The sequence below is a fragment of the Centruroides sculpturatus genome, unplaced genomic scaffold (genome assembly GCF_000671375.1).
Source record: "Centruroides sculpturatus isolate CEXI.00-Female unplaced genomic scaffold, Cexi_2.0 scaffold424, whole genome shotgun sequence".
In the NCBI taxonomy this organism is placed as follows: domain Eukaryota; kingdom Metazoa; phylum Arthropoda; class Arachnida; order Scorpiones; family Buthidae; genus Centruroides; species Centruroides sculpturatus.
Window position 1 is genome coordinate 445,143 of NW_019384695.1, and position 21,033 is coordinate 466,175.

General features: G+C 31.6%; 1 protein-coding gene across 2 annotated transcripts; it reads left to right on the top strand.

Annotated features, from left to right (window-relative positions):
• Positions 1-234: 234 nt before the first annotated feature.
• LOC111627427 (DNA topoisomerase 2-alpha-like) lies at positions 235-12,007 on the top strand. Of its 2 annotated transcripts, none has more exons than XM_023370995.1 (2): positions 235-1,827; positions 8,318-12,007. In XM_023370995.1, exons 1-2 carry the CDS (start codon positions 313-315, stop codon positions 11,594-11,596), a joined length of 4,794 nt encoding a protein of 1,597 aa, XP_023226763.1. In that variant the 5' UTR covers positions 235-312; the 3' UTR covers positions 11,597-12,007. The 2 variants fall into 2 exon arrangements, with proteins under 2 accessions (XP_023226763.1, XP_023226762.1); XM_023370994.1 differs by having other exon boundaries at positions 235-1,794; positions 8,285-12,007.
• The last annotated feature ends 9,026 nt before the right edge of the window (positions 12,008-21,033 follow it).

A 21,033-nucleotide genomic window follows, 5' to 3' on the forward strand; every position in this document is an offset into this window, starting at 1 on the left:
TAAAAAATATTTGACATTAATATTTATTCAGAATCAGGAATTCTTCTATAATACGACGTTCGACTTACTTTCTCTTAATAAATTTTTTTATTCATCTATTTTTTAGTTACTCGATTCAATATATATATAAAATGTAATCAAACGAGAAAACGAAAATAATTTCTTTAAAATATTTTTAATTTTTCAATTTATAAAATATTCGATGATTACTGGGATACAGATTGCAATCCAACACCTTGTTATCGAGATTAATATGTTTAAATGATAACTGTTTAGTGTTTGTCAATCGAATGAGTTTTTATTTGGATCGTGATGGCATCCAAAAAGGAGAAATTAAGTGACTTTTTTTGCGAAAATCAAGAATTGGCTGATAATGGAGACTATAAACAGAAAACGGATAAAAGACTGTCTGTAGAAAGAATCTATCAAAAAAAGACTCAACTTGAGCACATTTTGTTGAGACCAGATACATATATTGGCTCAGTCGAACCAGTTACTCAGTCTATGTGGGTTTACGATGGCCCGGAAACTGGGATGATATTTCGTGATGTTAGTTTCGTTCCTGGACTTTACAAAATTTTTGACGAAATTTTAGTTAATGCTGCAGATAACAAGCAAAGAGATAAAAGCATGGACTGCATAAAAGTCGACATTGATCCCGAAAATAATAAAATAAGTATTTGGAATAACGGTAAGGGAATTCCCGTCGTCGAACACAAAGTAGAAAAGATATTTGTTCCGTCGTTAATTTTTGGTCACCTTTTAACTTCGTCAAACTACAACGACGAAGAGAAGAAAGTAACGGGAGGAAGAAACGGATATGGTGCCAAACTCTGCAACATATTCAGTACTAAATTTGTTGTGGAAACGTCTTCGAAAGAATACAAGAAAAGTTTTAAACAGTGCTGGACTGATAACATGTCAAAAACAACAGAAGCTCGTATTATTCCGAATAAAGGAGAAGATTTCACGTGTGTTACATTCTCTCCTGATTTGAGCAAATTTGGAATGGAAGTTTTGGACAAAGATACTGTCGCTTTGATGTCGAGAAGAGTGTACGATGTGGCAGGATCTAGCCGGGGAGTAAAAGTGTACTTGAATGGAAAAAGGTTACCGATACGTGGATTTAAAGAATACGTTGAGCAGTACATTAAAGACAAGAACGACGAACAAGGAAATCCGTTAAAAGTTGTTTATGAAAGTGTGAATGACAGATGGGAAGTGGCTGTGACAATGAGTGAAAGAGGTTTTCAGCAGGTGAGTTTTGTAAATAGCATTGCTACTACTAAGGGTGGACGTCACGTGGATTATGTGACAGAACAGATTGTCAGCAAACTTGCAGATGTGGTGAAGAAGAAAAATAAGGGTGGTGTTCAAATAAAGCCCTTCCAGATAAAAAATCACATGTGGGTATTTGTTAATTGTTTGATTGAAAATCCCACATTTGATTCACAAACTAAAGAAAACATGACACTTCAGGCAAAAAATTTTGGTTCTAAATGTCCACTCAGTGATAAGTTTTTTAATCAAGTGATTAAATGTGGAATCATAGAATGTATCATGTCATGGGTAAGGTTTAAAGCTCAAACAGAACTTAATAAAAAGTGTAGTGCCACAAAACATTCTAAGTTACGGGGAATACCGAAATTAGAAGACGCTAACGATGCCGGTACGAAAGGTTCCATAGACTGTACTCTTATTCTGACGGAAGGTGATTCGGCAAAGACGCTTGCCGTTTCTGGATTGGGTGTTGTCGGAAGAGACAAGTACGGAGTGTTTCCGCTGAGAGGGAAAATGCTAAACGTTCGAGAAGCTACTCACAAACAGATTTTAGAAAATCAAGAAATAAATAACATAATTAAAATTATGGGATTGCAGTATAAGAAGAAATACGAAAGCATAGATGATCTTAAGACGTTGAGATACGGAAGGCTGATGATCATGACTGATCAGGATCAGGACGGTTCACACATTAAGGGACTGTTGATCAATTTTATTCATCATAATTGGCCAAGTTTGTTAAGACTGCCATTCCTGGAAGAATTTATCACCCCGATTGTGAAAATTTCTAAAGGCAAAGAAGAGATGTCTTTTTACAGTTTACCAGAATACGAGGAATGGAAACAACAAACTCCAAACTGGAATACATGGAAGATAAAGTACTACAAAGGTTTGGGCACAAGCACTTCTAAAGAAGCAAAAGAATATTTTGCAGATATGAATCGACACAGGATAAAATTCAAGTACGAAGGAACTCAAGACGATAATGCCATTCAACTTGCATTCAGTAAGAAGTTGGTAGATCAAAGAAAAGAGTGGCTAACAAATGGCATGGAAGAGAGAAAGCACAGAAGAGAGCTTGGATTGCCCGAGTTATACCTTTACGGAAAAAACACAACAAACATTACGTTCAACGATTTTGTGAACAAAGAACTGATTCTTTTCAGCAACATGGATAACGAACGTTCGATTCCCTCGCTTGTCGACGGTCTGAAACCGGGACAGCGCAAAGTGATGTACACTTGTTTCAAGAGAAACGACAAACGAGAAATAAAAGTGGCCCAGTTAGCTGGTTCTGTAGCAGAACATTCTGCATATCATCATGGTGAATCTGCTCTGATGGGAACAATCATTAATTTAGCTCAGAATTTTGTGGGAAGTAACAACATTAATCTTTTGCAACCAATTGGACAGTTTGGTACGAGGTTGCAAGGGGGGAAAGACGCAGCAAGTCCCCGTTATATTTTCACAATGCTGAGTCCACTAGCAAAGCTGATATTTTCACAGTTGGACGAGCCACTACTCGTTCACTTGTTTGATGACAATCAACGTATCGAACCTGAATATTATATTCCCGTCATTCCTATGGTACTGGTGAACGGGTGCGAAGGTATAGGTACAGGTTGGAGTACAAAAATTCCTAATTACAATCCTAGAGAAATTGTTTCAAATATTCGAAGGATGCTGAAGGGAGAGGAACCGGTTAAAATGAATCCGTGGTTTAAGAACTTCAAAGGAGTTATAGAGCAGTTAGATAATCAGCGTTATGTTATTAACGGTGAAGTGTCGATTTTGAGTTCGAATAAATTGGAAATCACCGAACTTCCGGTTCGTACTTGGACTCAGACTTACAAAGAGCAAGTGCTGGAAACGATGCTTCACGGAAGTGACAAAGTTCCATCTCTTATAACAGACTATAAAGAATATCATACAGATAGTACAGTGAAATTTGTTGTGACAATGAACGAAGAGAAACTTTCAAAATCAGAAGAACAGGGACTTCACAAAGTTTTTAAGTTGCAGACTACACTTTCAACTTCATCTATGGTTTTGTTTGATCATAAAGGTTGTTTACGTAGATATGATTCTCCGGAAGAGATTCTTAAAGAATTTTTTGAGGTACGTCTGTCTTGTTACGAAAGAAGAAAGGCTTATTTAGAGGGAATGCTTACAGCAGAGAGCAAAAAATTAGATAGCCAGGCTCGCTTTATTCTTGAGAAAATTGAAGGTAAAATAATAATAGAGAATCGCAAAAAGTCAGAACTGATTAGAACTTTACAGGAAAGGGGCTATGAATCAGACCCTGTAAAGTCTTGGAAAGAATCACAGAATAAAAGTACTGAGAATGAAGAAACAAATGAAGATGATGATGAGAGTGACAGTTCAGGTCCTGATTATGACTATCTCTTAGGTATGAATCTGTGGAGTTTAACAAGAGAGAGGAAAGATGAACTTTTAAAGAAGCGTGATGATAAACGGGCAGAATTGGAAGCCTTAAGAGAGAAAACACCTGCAGATCTGTGGGAAGATGATTTAACAAATCTTATGGTCGAACTAGATCGTGTTGAAGAGAAGGAAAGAGAAGATGAAATAATTGGTGGAACTAAAAAGGCAGTAAAATTGGGTAAATCTGGAAAGGGTCGTAAAGTTGCACTGGAGGAGACTAAACCTTCACCCATGGGTCAGAGAGTGATTCCACGTATTGATCCAGATTTGAAGAAGAGAGCAGAGAAAGCGCCTTTAGGTACTGGAGAAGGTAAAAAAAGAGGAAGAAGCAAAAAAACCGATGTTGATTCTTTAAAGAAAGATAAAGATGATTCTCCACCTCCTCTTGCTGAAAGAGTAGGAAATTCTCCTCTCTAAATAAGCCTTTCTTCTTTCGTAACAAGACAGACGTACCTCAAAAAATTCTTTAAGAATCTCTTCCGGAGAATCATATCTACGTAAACAACCTTTATGATCAAACAAAACCATAGATGAAGTTGAAAGTGTAGTCTGCAACTTAAAAACTTTGTGAAGTCCCTGTTCTTCTGATTTTGAAAGTTTCTCTTCGTTCATNAATTAAAACAATCGTTCAATATTCCACAAGTATGTTTACTTCTGCGGCAGTTGGACTCTAACTAACTAATTTCTTTTACTTACGTTTTGTGATGAGATAACATTAAATAAGTTACTGTTATCTACAAAGCACTGGTCATCACACACTGCAGCATTGCAATTGGAGTGTGTGCGTGCGGATTAACGTTACAGTATGGAGTTACTTAGATTGGCTTCTGAAATAAATAAAAAATTTTTTGATGGCCAATAAAATTTTGTCATTAAGTGGTATTGATCCTTATTATTAGGAAAACTTGATATACTCATAACTTTTTATATTTATAATAAGTGCTTTCACACTAAAATTTAAAAAAATTCAAAATGTGGAGTTAATCAATTGGCTTGTGAATGGCTCATTTAATGATTACAGTCATTTTATATTTGGTTTTAGATTCAAATAAAATATTCCCAATGAGTGAGAAAAAGTAGCCAAGCATTTTGCATTCTTTTGTAATACTTTGCATAACCTTCAGTTCATCACTGTCCAAATTTCTCCATGGACCACCAAAATTTTCTCGCAGACCATCAGTGGTCCATGTACTGTTGGTTGGTGACTGCTGCTCTATAGCATATGATGACTACCCACAAAAAATAGCTTTGCCCCATAAAAACAGTTTTCTCCCATTTTCAACAATCTTTTTTTCTATTTTATGATCATATTAAGTCTTGCTGCAATGAAAGCAATACTTTCTGCAAAGGTTTGAGTGAATCATTGGGTTGCAATTTAAAAAATGGTAGACATAAATTTTCACTGTTGTCTATCTTTCCTTAATCTTGAGAACAGAGTTAGATAGATGAAAGATGAGACCAGATATGGAAACCTAGGGTCAGGATTAACTATATAAGAACTTCTGATGCAAACTGGAAGTCATGTTATTTAAATTCAAAAATTTTTCTCCAAAAGGTGTTAGATAGATGATTGGCACAATTGCTGTTAAAGGAAAAGTATGATGTGCAGGGGCAAGCCACTACTAATTTGAAATGGAAAGCATATATTTTAAGTTAAATAAAAATTAAAAATATGATTAAAAATTGCAGCCTGCTAAATAATTGCTTATTGTTAATACTTTGTTATGTCATTTAAAGTAGTAAGTTTGCATGATTTTCTTGCAGCAGCTTATGATATGCTTGCAAGTTTTTCACTCATTGCAGAGATAGTGTTTGGGATAATTATATGACTTTTCAATTTGTGTTTTAATTGCATTTGTTCTTAGTGTTTGTTTCCTATACAGCAAAAATTGAGCCTTCTGTTTTTTTCTTCTTAACCACTCTAACATGAGAGTAGTTCTTCTTCTATCAATTTTTTCATCAATATTCTTAAGGTATTGGCCATGGAGGGCTTTATTTTTCAGGTTGGACTTCATATTGTCAATTGCACTTTTCAGTATGCTTCCTTTGTTTCTTTGGTTTGCAGTAATTAATCATTACTGCAAACCAAGCAATTTCCATGTCCATGTCTTCATTTTATTTTATGTATTCCAATAGGGCTCTATTTTCTTCTTCAATAGTTTGTTTAATTGTTTAATCTGTTAGTTCTTTTCCTCCTTCACTGTACAGAAAATAGTCTGTCAGTGTCACTTTGTGGATGTAAGGCTTGATTAAGTGTCGTTATTTTGTGTTTTTTGGTCTAAAGCATCCAATTAAGTCCAAGTCAAATATGGTCAGTTATGCCAGCAATGTAACATATTAAGACTATTTAAACATATTTATTTAAATATGATAGGATTATGTAAATATATAAAGTTCTGTTTTCACCAAACCAAAGAAAAATTACTAAAAGCTCCTGTTTTATTATGTTTTAGCATTACATGCAGTTGTGTTGAAAAGTTGAGTCTATGTTATACATTTACTGTTGTGTGATGGATATTGTAATTTAGTAGGTTATTTATTATTGCATAACTTTCTACAGTTACGGAGAACAACTAATTATGCAATTATATAAATTATCTGTTTGATTTTAACTTGGAATTACTCATTAAACAGATTTTCCTTGTTGAAAAACTCATCAAGAATTCTTTAAAATTTTAATTGTATTTACCGATGGTATTTTATATTTCTTACAGATATCTCACGAATTCGTGGGCTAGATAAATTTTCATCTGGATTAACTTCTGGCAGTGGACTAATGGCAGAAATGAAAGCACGTCAAGAAAAAAGAGCTTATATTGTATAAATTAATAAATTAAGTTATGAAAAAATTTTTTTTTTTTTTTTTAAATCTTACTCTTTTAAAAAGTCCTATGCATGGGCTTAATTTTAGGTAATATCTATGAGTCTTTATTGTTTAGTAAAATGCTTTTTCAGGATAATTAAAATACCTTTCAGATAAGCTGTAGAATTTATCTATAATTTAATAAAAAGTCATCATAATTGTCAGATAATGTTGTAATATTTTAGTAATTGAAAATGATGAAGTTAAGGAATTTTAATAAAGTAGTATAAAAAAATAATAATCTCTAACTAGTAATAATCAACCTGAATTTGTATTTTTAATAAAATTATAGTATAACATTCTAGCTTGCATAATATATTATTAAAGAATATTAAAGTACTAAAATAACTATTAATATATTTTTTATTAATAATTTTTTGTTAGTATTTATATAAAATGTATTTGACAAAACCTATTTAAAATTTTATGAATAATGTATAAAATGTATTCTATAAAAAAACATATATTGAATTTTCTATTTAAAATTTTCTATTGGTTTTAATGGAAGTTTAGATCCAATAGACAGATTTTAATGGCTTCATCTTTCAGTATCAAATTTTAAAGAATTTGAAGTTGTATATACTGGATAGCAAGAATATTGAGTCCAAGTTAAAATATAGACATAATCCATTTAATTTGTTATTATGTTTACATCTTTGCATTTGTACTAACAAACTCTTGATTGAAATGCACAACATTGTTTTTGAAATTATTTTTAATATGAACAGATGTTTGTATAGTGAATTAATCTATAAATGTATAAAATCATAATAAAAATATTGTATTTATTAATTATTAGAATAGTTATTTATAGTTATTTCATTATTTTCTGTTTAAAATTTTCTTAATAGCAGGTATCTCACTTATTCTCTTTTGTATTGTCTTAAAATTGTAGCTAACCTATACTAAATTTCTAACAAAAATTTTCCTTCTAAAACAAGTTTCTAAATTAAATAAGAAAATTTAATTGCTGTCATTTTAAATATTAAAATTTTTAGATAAACATAATTTACAAGAAAATGAAGTATATGTAATTATAATCATTAGTCATTTTAATTTATCTTACAAATATTGAATGTGTAGAATGTCACATTCACATGTATAATTTTATCAAGAGGACAAGTTACAGCATCAATCTGTTTCAGAATAAGTTTTAATTATATAAACATGAATTTTTAGAATAGTGTTGTATTAAAACTACTACTTTAAAACTTCTATTTTGCCAATCTATAAATATTTTAGTTATTATAGTCATCCTAATAAAACTTGATTATAAAATTTATTTGCTTTCAGAGACCAATAGCATATACACCAGTAGAATTTCTTTTATTGGTGTCTATTAGTTTGATCATTCTCAAGAGAATACCAATAACAATTGTCAAAGAACATTTTTTGAGTAGTTAGAAGAGAACTGCATAATTTAGAGTTATAATCTTCTGAAGCTTTACAACAACCAAGAAAACTCATATCTATAATGATTGGATAGAAACAAAACTAAATGTAAATATTTAGTTTTGTTTTTGAAATCATTTTTAATATGAACAGATGTTTGTATAGTGAATTAATCTATAAATGTATAAAAACATAACCAATTCTATACATAATAAAAATACTGTATTTATTAATTATTAGAATAGTTATTTATAGTTAGTTCATNGAAGAGACAAGTACGGAGTGTTTCCGCTGAGAGGGAAAATGCTAAACGTTCGAGAAGCTACTCACAAACAGATTTTAGAAAATCAAGAAATAAATAACATAATTAAAATTATGGGATTGCAGTATAAGAAGAAATACGAAAGCATAGATGATCTTAAGACGTTGAGATACGGAAGGCTGATGATCATGACTGATCAGGATCAGGACGGTTCACACATTAAGGGACTGTTGATCAATTTTATTCATCATAATTGGCCAAGTTTGTTAAGACTGCCATTCCTGGAAGAATTTATCACCCCGATTGTGAAAATTTCTAAAGGCAAAGAAGAGATGTCTTTTTACAGTTTACCAGAATACGAGGAATGGAAACAACAAACTCCAAACTGGAATACATGGAAGATAAAGTACTACAAAGGTTTGGGCACAAGCACTTCTAAAGAAGCAAAAGAATATTTTGCAGATATGAATCGACACAGGATAAAATTCAAGTACGAAGGAACTCAAGACGATAATGCCATTCAACTTGCATTCAGTAAGAAGTTGGTAGATCAAAGAAAAGAGTGGCTAACAAATGGCATGGAAGAGAGAAAGCACAGAAGAGAGCTTGGATTGCCCGAGTTATACCTTTACGGAAAAAACACAACAAACATTACGTTCAACGATTTTGTGAACAAAGAACTGATTCTTTTCAGCAACATGGATAACGAACGTTCGATTCCCTCGCTTGTCGACGGTCTGAAACCGGGACAGCGCAAAGTGATGTACACTTGTTTCAAGAGAAACGACAAACGAGAAATAAAAGTGGCCCAGTTAGCTGGTTCTGTAGCAGAACATTCTGCATATCATCATGGTGAATCTGCTCTGATGGGAACAATCATTAATTTAGCTCAGAATTTTGTGGGAAGTAACAACATTAATCTTTTGCAACCAATTGGACAGTTTGGTACGAGGTTGCAAGGGGGGAAAGACGCAGCAAGTCCCCGTTATATTTTCACAATGCTGAGTCCACTAGCAAAGCTGATATTTTCACAGTTGGACGAGCCACTACTCGTTCACTTGTTTGATGACAATCAACGTATCGAACCTGAATATTATATTCCCGTCATTCCTATGGTACTGGTGAACGGGTGCGAAGGTATAGGTACAGGTTGGAGTACAAAAATTCCTAATTACAATCCTAGAGAAATTGTTTCAAATATTCGAAGGATGCTGAAGGGAGAGGAACCGGTTAAAATGAATCCGTGGTTTAAGAACTTCAAAGGAGTTATAGAGCAGTTAGATAATCAGCGTTATGTTATTAACGGTGAAGTGTCGATTTTGAGTTCGAATAAATTGGAAATCACTGAACTTCCGGTTCGTACTTGGACTCAGACTTACAAAGAACAAGTGCTGGAAACGATGCTTCACGGAAGTGACAAAGTTCCATCTCTTATAACAGACTATAAAGAATATCATACAGATAGTACAGTGAGATTTGTTGTGACAATGAACGAAGAGAAACTTTCAAAATCAGAAGAACAGGGACTTCACAAAGTTTTTAAGTTGCAGACTACACTTTCAACTTCATCTATGGTTTTGTTTGATCATAAAGGTTGTTTACGTAGATACGATTCTCCAGAAGAGATTCTTAAAGAATTTTTTGAGGTACGTCTGTCTTGTTACGAAAGAAGAAAGGCTTATTTAGAGGGAATGCTTACAGCAGAGAGCAAAAAATTAGATAGCCAGGCTCGCTTTATTCTTGAGAAAATTGAAGGTAAAATAATAATAGAGAATCGCAAAAAGTCAGAACTGATTAGAACTTTACAGGAAAGGGGCTATGAATCAGACCCTGTAAAGTCTTGGAAAGAATCACAGAACAAAAATACTGACAATGAAGAAACAAATGAAGATGATGAAGAAAGGGACAGTTCAGGTCCTGATTATGACTATCTCTTAGGTATGAATCTGTGGAGTTTAACAAGAGAGAGGAAAGATGAACTTTTAAAGAAGCGTGATGATAAACGGGCAGAATTGGAAGCCTTAAGAGAGAAAACACCTGCAGATCTGTGGGAAGACGATTTAACAAACCTTATGGTCGAACTAGATCGTGTTGAAGAGAAGGAAAGAGAAGATGAAATAATTGGTGGAACTAAAAAGGCAATAAAATTGGGTAAATCTGGAAAGGGTCGTAAAGTTGCACTGGAGGAAACTAAACCTTCACCCATGGGTCAGAGAGTGATTCCACATATTGATCCAGATTTGAAGAAGAGAGCAGAGAAAACACCTTTAGGTACTGGAGAAGGTAAAAGAAGAGGGAAAGGAAAGAAAACTGACTCTGAATTGATTAAAGAACTTTGTGAAAATGGTGAAGAAGGCCTTGGGAATTCTGATAAGTCCAATAAAATGAAAAAGAAATTGAAATGTAGTTCCACATTATTAAAAGCTGTCAAGAAGTCGGGTTCTCCTAAAGGTAATAAGAAAGGGCCTAAAAGAAATCCGTGGTCTTCTGAATCAGATGGTAATGAATCAAATAATTCTGATGTGGATGATATTACAATTCCTACTGAAAAGAGAGATGTGGCACCAAGAAGAGCTGCTGCTGCTGCTCGAGCCAAATATACTTTTGATAGTGATGAAGATATAGATGAACAAAATAAACTGAAATTTATATCTGAAAATAGTGATATGTCTGATTTTGAAAATGCTAAAGTTCCAACTTATGTAAATAATGCAAAAATTTCAGAAAATAATGTATTTTCTGATTCAGAAAAAGAAGAAAAGAAAGCAGATGATAAAGTTATTTCTTTATCTGATGATAGTGATGACAGTTTTAAATCGGTCCAGAAACCAAAATCTCTACAAGAAAATGAAAGAAAAACTGCTTTTGTTACTACAGACAATAAGGAATCTTTGTTTGATTCTCTCTTCTCTAATGAGAAAAAAAATAATGTTACAGAAGCAAATGAAAATATTTGTGATTTGTCTGCTGTATCTAATTCTGATGACGATGGTTCAGGTGTAGAACTTATTATAGAAAAAGAAAAGAAACAACAGAAAAAACGACCTAGGAAGAAAGTTTCTTCTGAGGAATCTGATGATGATTTTATGCCAAAACCTAAAAAACCTACTGCAGGTTTAAAAAAATCAGTACCGGCACCTAAGAAAAAAAATATGAAGAGTTTATATGAGGAAGATGGAAATTTAGAAAAAGAAATAAAATCCAAAAAAGTTTTGAAAAAAACTGAATCAGATGTTGAACAGGAAGATGGTTTTCCCGATACCTATACAGCTGTGCAGAGATCCCGATCTGCTAGATCACGAGCCCCAATTAAATATAATTTTGGAGAAGATTCAAGTGAAGAAGAATTTTAAGAAATGATTAAAATTTTCATTTTAAAAAGGATGATCAATGCAAAAATTGTACTTAGTGTTTGTACGGAATTAACATCCTTTATATGTTTTCCGTCAATAAACAAACTATAATGTGTTTTAGAGACTTTTACATAATTTTTATTTTATTCTGTAATCAAAACTTGTTGGTGATGTTAGTATTTATTGTATTGTACTGTGAATCTTAGAAACATTCCTAAAAGTCATTGAAATTTGGGATTTAATGTATTCCCAACCATAAGTTATCATTAGGAGGTGTTTTTAATGTCTGATAGTGTGTATGATTAATGTTATTGATATTACCAATTGACAGTTTTATGACATTGTATGTCAATTTTATCCAGATTTTTTGTATGCTGCATACAAATTCATTGCATTTCATTTTAACATATTCATTTTTATATCATTATACAGTATTTTATTTGTTGATAAATTATATTGTTTTACAATTGTTCTTATACAATGAAAAATATTTGACAAAGAAACTATTTTGTTGTTTTTTTTTGTATATTGTTTGACTTGATTATTAAATTTTTTTAATATAACTCTCTGTTTTTCTTTACTAGAACTTTACTTAATTAACTACAATCTTAAATTATGAAAATCGTGCAATTTCATTTTTTATTGCATTAAATATGACTAAACGAAATCATCACATTATATGGAATGATTAGAAAGTTGTTTTGTTATTTTTTGACTATTTTTGCATATATAACAATAATTAATATTCCATTTGTGGATAATGTAGTATGAGACATGCAAGATTTTTTTTCTTCCATGTGAGGTTTTATAAATAAGTGCTAAATGCATTTATCAAGCATATTTCAAAATCATAGAATTAGTTACACCATCCTCCATAAACAATTTTTTAAAAGAACTGCATATCTATTCTAACAATGGGTGCGTTGCTGGTAAGGCAGCTTTAATTCAGGTGGATGTGCAATCCAATGACAGTCCATTTCAAATGAAATAGGTTATTATTGTATTTGGTTTGCTTTTCCATCTGTATTAAAGTTGCTTTACCAGACAACTTACTCTGTATTTCTGATTTAACTGGAACTTTGTTTAATAACTTATTTTATTTCTCAAGAAAATATTTTACAATACATTTTTCTACATAAAACATAATAACAACAAACATAAATAAAACCATATTAAAAATATTTACCAATTTATTAATTGAAAAATATCTTTAATATGGTTTTATGTTTGTTATATATAGAAAGGCTTGTTAATACAATTTAAGTGCTAATTAAAACTGAATATTGACAATTCTTCAAATTCCTCTGTTAATTACAGGTTGAGTCCTCTATACTTATCTACATACATATCTGTAGCCTGAGATCGTAGTTGATAGGTCCCAAATTATAAGGCATCTGATTGATTCCATCCATCTTCTCTCTGATCTCTTTCCCTCCATTTTTACAGAATATGACAATACTAATAATAATAATAATAAATGACTATCGTTTTATTTAATAAATCATTAATTTATTTTTTAATGTGACTTACTATTGCAGATTGAATACTAAACGACTTTTTTTATGTATAGTACTGTATATTAACATAATTTTCTTAAACATGAAATTTTAATATCAGTTTATGTTCATTTTCGTTAAATTGTTTTGTACTATTTAAATTTTTAATGTGTGAATTATAGTATGTATACAATAGGTTATATTTTTCAAATAATTATATAAAAGTAAAAATAATTGCACAAAATACCATTAATAAATAAAAACAAAGATATATTTATTTAGAATAATTTGCATTCTATTCACTGATGATTTAAATTTTTAAAAAATCTCAATTCAAAAATTTTAGAATATAATTTTGATATTGAAAATGTTATATTTTAAAACTATATATTTTAAAATTGCTCAGAAATAAGTTATAACAGCGCTGCCCAACTGGCGGCCTGCGGGCCGTATACGGCCCGCCAAATAATTTTTACGGCCCTCGAGTACATTTTACTATCAATAATTATTGAATTATTATTATTAATATTAAAATTATTTTACTACCGTGTTTCCCCGAAAATAAGACAGTGTCTTATATTAATTTTTGCTCTGAAAAATGCGCTAGGTCTTATTTTCAGGGAATGTCTTATTTTTTCCAGGAAGAAGAATTCACATTTATTATTGAACAAAAAAATTCCCAAGTCGAACTTAGACGAGAGTGACGTATATCCGGTGTGTCGAACTGCCGCCTTTTTATAGCGTCAACATCGGACTCGCTGACCGATTTGTGCTTACTGAACCGTAGCACTATGCAAATGTCGTGTGGTTTATCAACCTTCTTGGCCCCGAAATGTTTGATAAAAAAAAATATGACCCGCGGACTATGATAAGTTGGACAGCGCTGAGTTATAACATTACTATCATTTATATGACTATAAATTATATAATCAAATTTACTGTTATATCATGTTATAATAAACAATAAGGCTTTTCAGAGAGTTATGTGTTTAATGTTAACAGCATTTTCAAATTGAATTCTCAGAATTAAATGTTTTTATTATCAAAGTGCACAATTAATAGTACTTATTAATGCAAGGAAATTGAATAGTAGTAGAAGTATTATGATTATAAAAAATCAAAAAGTCATGACATGATGTCTGAATTTTTGAAGTTTTTTCTAAATTCAAATATTGGATTTTGAAGAATTTTTGTGCTTGGTTACAGTGGCAGAGTGAAACACATTCATGATTCAGTACATTGGCTATATTCTTGTTCTATTATAGTTTTTTTTCCTTGAATTACTTCCACCCTGTGGGCACTGAGAGGCCCTTTTCTATGTCCATCATGAGTTTGGCCAGGTCCACAATGAGCAGCTGGGTGTTGAGGAACAAGGACAGACAGGTCTAAGACAGAACACCCATGAAATATTCTTGGGGTTGCATGCCTGGATTTCATCTTGGGTTCCCAGAGCAATAGGGTGAGGCCTTAACCACCTTAATCATCCATCTGTCAATACTACAGTTATGTTAAAAAGTAAAATAGTATCAATAATACTATTGTTTTGATTTAATTGGATTTTATAATATGCATTATTATAAAGTTCATATGTGATTAACATAAGATTAGATAGAAATAAACTTAAAATGCCATAAATAAAATAAATAGTTTGCTAAAGTAATATAAAATTTTCGAGAATGTATTCATAGGATCTGTTTTCAGTTTCTAATATTTTCCATAAAGTTATGAAGAGGTTTATATAATCACAGGCAAGACCTATGGGAGGGTTTATTGGTGATTTAACCCCTCCAATTTGGCAAATCAAATGGAAAAATGTTAATAAAACAATACTATATATATATAACATTTATTTTGTACTCATTTTGATCTTCCTCAGTCTATTGTATTGTGCTATTCTATCTACTTATATTGTATAAATTAATAAATTAAGTTATGAAAAAATTTTTTTTTTTTTTTTTAAATCTTACTCTTTTAAAAAGTCCTATGCATGGGCTTAATTTTAGGTAATATCTATGAGTCTTTATTGTTTAGTAAAATGCTTTTTCAGGATAATTAAAATACCTTTCAGATAAGCTGTAGAATTTATCTATAATTTAATAAAAAGTCATCATAATTGTCAGATAATGTTGTAATATTTTAGTAATTGAAAATGATGCAAGTTAAGGAATTTCAATAAAGTAGTATAAAAAAATAATCTCTAACTAGTAATAATCAACCTGAATTTGTATTTTTAATAAAATTATAGTATAATATTCTAGCTTGCATAATATATTATTAAAGAATATTAAAGTACTAAAATAACTATTAATATATTTTTTATTAATAATTTTTTGTTAGTTTTTATATAAAATGTATTTGACAAAACCTATTTAAAATTGTATGAATAATGTATTAAATGTATTCTATAAAAAAAAAACAGTAATAAAAAACATATATTGAATTTTCTATTTAAAATTTTCTATTGGTTTTAATGGAAATTTAGATCCAATAGACAGATTTTAATGGCTTCATCTTTCAGTATCAAATTTTAAAGAATTTGAAGTTATATCTACTGGATATTTTTTATTTTATTTTTATAACAGATAGATGGCTGTCCTTAGACTTGCCCAAAAGGAGGGGTGGGAAAGGAAGGCAAGGGTTGGGGAGGATATGAAGAGTGGGAATGGAAGTGAGGATGGTAGTGGTAGGAAGGATAAGAGGAGTTAGGATACCGCTGATGACATGAATTGCCTTATTTTAACAATTAGAATACAAAAATACAAAATATATACAACAGAGTGCCATTCTGGCCGATGATATCTACTGGATAGCAAGAATATTGAGTCCAAGTTACAATCTAGACATAATCCATTTACACCTTTGCATTTGTACTAACAAACTCTTGATTGAAATGCACAACATTGTTTTTGAAATTATTTTTAATATGAACAGATGTTTGTATAGTGAATTAATCTATAAATGTATAAAATCATAACTAATTCTATACATAATAAAAATACTGTATTTATTAATTATTAGAATAGTTATTTATAGTTATTTCATTATTTTCTGTTTAAAATTTTCTTAATAGCAGGTATTATCTCACTTATTTTTTTTTTGTATTGTCTTAAAATTGTAGCTAACCTATACTAAATTTCTAACAAAAATTTTCCTTCTAAAACAAGTTTCTAAATTAAATAAGAAAATTTAATTGCTTTCATTTTAAATATTAAGATTTTTAGATAAACATAATTTACAAGAAAATTAAGTATATGTAATTATAATCATTAGTCATTTTAATTTATCTTACAAATATTGAATGTGTAGAATGACACATTCACATGTATAATTTTATCAAGAGGACAAGTTACAGCATCAATCTGAAGATACTGTTTCAGAATAAGTTTTAATTATATAAACATGAATTTTTAGAATAGTGTTGTATTAAAACTACTACTTTAAAACTTCTATTTTGCCAATCTATAAATATTTTAGTTATTATAGTCATTTTAATAAAACTTGATTATAAAATTTATTTGCTTTCAGAGACCAATAGCATATACACCAATAGAATTTTTTTATTGGTGTCTATTAGTTTGATCATTCTCAAGAGAATACCAATAACAATTGTCAAAGAACATTTTTTGAGTAGTTAGAAGAGAACTGCCTAATTTAGAGTTATAATCTTCTGAAGCTTTACAACAACCAAGAAAACTCATATCTATAATGATTGGATAGAAACAAAACTAAATGTAAATATTTAGTTTTGTTTTTGAAATCATTTTTAATATGAACAGATGTTTGTATAGTGAATTAATCTATAAATGTATAAAAACATAACCAATTCTATACATAATAAAAATACTGTATTTATTAATTATTAGAATAGTTATTTATAGTTATTTCATTATTTTCTATAATGAAATAACTATATGGTTAGTAGTGAATTCTTGAGTTTCTGATTTCTGAGATTCAAGAATTTTCTTTATTATTCAAACGATTTAATAAATAAAAATTGAAATTTTTTAGTTATATATTTTATTTTTGACAAAAATTTATGAAATGATGATACAAAAAAGAAGAAAAAGTAATTGTAAAAGTAAAAAACTTATAATAATGAACAAACAATACTGTCATATTTTTGTATAATTATAAAAAATTTATATTTAAGTAAAAAATATTTTAATGTTGTTCTTTTTTCTTTTCCTTAGCATTTGTTCTTAGTAACAAGGTCTAAAGATATTGAATCTGATTCTTCCATTTTGCCCTGTTTAGAGTATCACTTCTGGATAGGTTTCTCCCATTCACTGTGGATTTAATGCAATCAAGGCAGCATCCTCATGATATGTCTCCAGGGATGTTACAATCTACAATAGTTCTAGAAATGCTACTTTTATCCATTTTTGCAGGTTTCCATACCACCTAGGTTAGCCACCTAAGGTGACTTAAAGAAAGTCACCTTAGGTGGCTAAGGTGACTTTCTTTAAGCTTGCCAGTGATTGGTGCAATGCCTATTGGTACAATCTGCTAAAATGGGTTCTCCTGGGGATTTCTATAAGAAATAACCGCTATAAAGATGTGAAGAAAACCTTAGAAAGTTCATGGCTAGCTGTGAACCTGCAACCACCTACCAGAGTTCAGTAGTTTTATCCACTCAACTACTGGTGAGTTTTCTCACATTTGATTAACATTAAATTAAAATGTTGCACTGTATAGTGGCCGTGCCATGCTATGATACAGAGAGGCAGCACCATAAGCGGGCAGCATAAAAAACATTTAAGGGGCGGCATTTCAAAGACTTGCATCATACTGAGAAAACCTACCACAAAACCCTGGCTGAAACTTGGCCAACAATTCAACATCATGAGCAGATCCTACATTTCATGGAAAAGTGAACATTGAGGTGGTCCTTGATTGGTGCCAAATAATGGGTTAAGAAAATAACTTAAGAAACATGGACAATTAATTGCTTTATCTGATAGCACATTTATGGACATGAATGAGAATTTTTCATGCCTGCTATTTTTGGTAATACTGGTTTAAGAGTTCATGGATAACCTTGATATGAATTGTCTGCCACCAGCCTTTACTAAGCAAGAACTAAATCTGCTAGTAAAAAGATGAAATATCCACTTTAAAGTTTTATTCATTTAGAGTCAGAGTCTTATTGTTGATAAAGCAAATTTTATTTATCTACCAGCATATATATATATAAATGAGAATGTTTGTTTGTTTGCTATACACGCCTAGGCTGTTCGATTAATTGCTACGAAACTCGGAATTTACAATTATACATTTCTAACTTAGATAATGTTGTATGTCTTACACCAAAATATTGGAGGTTTTCTAGATATCGAATAATTCTGTCTACGTTTCCTTGCTGTACACGTAGCGCCATCTATTGGCAAAAATTTTAAAAAATAATAAACTAAATATAATTCTTATAAAAAAAGGATATAATTTAAAATATATGTATTATATTCACTTAATTACTGAGACAGTGATATAGCGCTAAATAGACACACCATTACTGCGACAGGTACAGTACAGTACGCATAGCACTTGCCTGTGTGTAGTAGTGTTTACCCCTGTACATCATACTTTTCCTGCTAGCAATATAGTCGTGCTAGTTATGTATCTAACTCCGTTCAGGGGAACATTAATGAATTGAAATAACATAATTTCCGGATGAAACCGAAAGTTCGTGTATAGTTAATTAATTAATCTGGGCCTCCTGCTAGTAAGCTTTACATATCTGGTCTCAAATTTCATCTATCTGATTCCGTATTCAAGATTAACGAAGATGGACAGACAACAGTGGGAATTTATAGGTATACAATTTTTTCAAAATACAGCCCAATAAAGTACTCGCCAACAACCAAGTGAATAAAACCATCGAGCACTGCTAGTCGGTCGTGGGTTCGTGCATGGCCAACAGGCTGGGTTTTCATGAAGTTAGTAACATCTAAATAGAGACCAGCTTTACATACTTCATGCATACTACCTACATACATGCTTTACAAAACTTCCTGTAGTTTTTCTATGATGCATACCCTTGGCAGATCGTTCATGTATCGCGTTGCTGTAATAAAATAAATCAAACTAATTCTAATATTTTTTCTATAAACGCGATATTTACGAGGACATACTTAACTACCACAAAACCTGACTCCGCTCCTCTTCTGATTTAGTCACAAAACACATTGCCCTTAACTTCCTTCACTGGTACTGCTTAAAGACGTTCTACCATTCAGCCAAATTAATGTAGTCAACGATTTCAAGGCACAAAGTAGAACTCGAAGTCTTTTTCTGTGCCAATGTTCATTTTTCCTATTTATCATCATGGTGACATTGCTTCATCCAAAACTTCCTGTAGTTGTAGTCTATGTAATGTGCACTTTATTTACATGTTGAGTCTTACTTTCCGGTTCCACTGTTTTTATGCCACAACTTTGACAGGTTTCTTTTACCTAGATGTTTCTATTGAGCCTATATTTTTCAATCTGATTCTGATTATGTATAATAACAAGGGAAAGTAATGGAATCGTTTCAAATTTGGCCCTCAGAGATTTTTTGCAAATCTCCACGTTTTGATACTCCTGAACCTAAAAAGTAAAAAAAAAGGAGGGTAAAAGGAAAAAAGGCCAAAAATTCCGTGGATATGTATGTATGTGTGTGTTAGCGTTTTTTTCGCTTAATATCTCAGGACGGGGTAAAGATAAAGCAACGAAATTTGGCACGGTAGTTTGTATATAAGGGGCATTGCTGCTATTAAATTTTGGTTGTGAAAAGTCAAGGAAATGGACAGATCTCTAAATCTCGCGAGAGGTCAGACTTAATGAAGATTTAACTTATCGTGTTTAATAAAACTCATTTCTACCCTCAAAATTAAGCCTTTTTCTATTTTATAATAATTAAATATATATAAAGTTTTTATAACAAAATCTCACAACAGATGGCGCCATGATGGTTTATAGATTAGCGAACAGAATCCATCCCTCCAGGAGATAGAAGCACACGAAGAAGAGAGTATCTTTGACCCCTCAAGACTGACATAGAGATTTTTTATGTCACCCAGTCTGGGAAAAGCCATGAGCTGCAGCCTAGTGTGTAGTCATCACAATCAAGACCGCTTTCTCTCGCGATCACTGGAGTGAGCCATTTTAATTATGTATATTAGACTATTTCAGAAAATCGTCATGACGAACATGAAACTATCAATCATATTTCGACATTAAGCATATTTAGACTGTGATTGGTCTGTTTGAGAAATCGCAGGATCAGTGTACCAAAAATACTGTAATTCTGTTAAATTTTAGAGACACCAACAGTGGCCTGGAGAATAAATTAAACAGGTTCGCATTTAGAACAAAATACTAGGACATTGCGATAGAATTGAAACGGAGACTGAAGGAAAGAAGCCATTCCTGCACCTGTTAGGACAGAAGGGGCGATTCTTGTACAGTATCTGACGGACGCGGACAGGTAAACTTTGCACTTGTCGCCAAAAGAGGCTATCCTCGTACCTGCAGGCCACGGGAGACACGATCCCTTCACTGACCAGGTACGAAGTGACGATCCAAGAACAAAGCAATCGATGGCGATTGCTTTGTTCTTGGATTGCGATTGCGATTGCTTCGTTTTGTTCTGGTTTTCGCGTCTATTTTCCGTTAGGTGCACGTAATACTTTATTTTTGATCCAAAGGCCGAAATTCCGCTAGGTGCGCTGGTCGCATCATAGAGCGTGGACATTGTCACTGTAATACTTTTGTATATGAAAAACGAAGTCGTGGACTCAAATTTTTACTTTTTTGGCTCTGTTATAGATAACAGAGGAAAAGTATGTCGATCGGTCAAAAAAATTACCCTTTCAAGATTTTCACATACTTGGACTTAGAACGTCTTGAAACGTCGAAAAAGCAAAACCATTTAGGTGCTTTTCTGTGTGTATGGATGTTAATA

Coding starts and splice junctions, on each gene's coding strand:
- LOC111627427 (XM_023370995.1), top strand. CDS start 313: ATGGCATCCAAAAAGGAGAAATTAAGTGACTTTTTTTGCGAAAATCAA. Junction 1,828..8,317: donor GAGAAGCTACTCACAAACAG/ATTTTAGAAAAT, acceptor ACTCACAAACAG/ATTTTAGAAAATCAAGAAAT.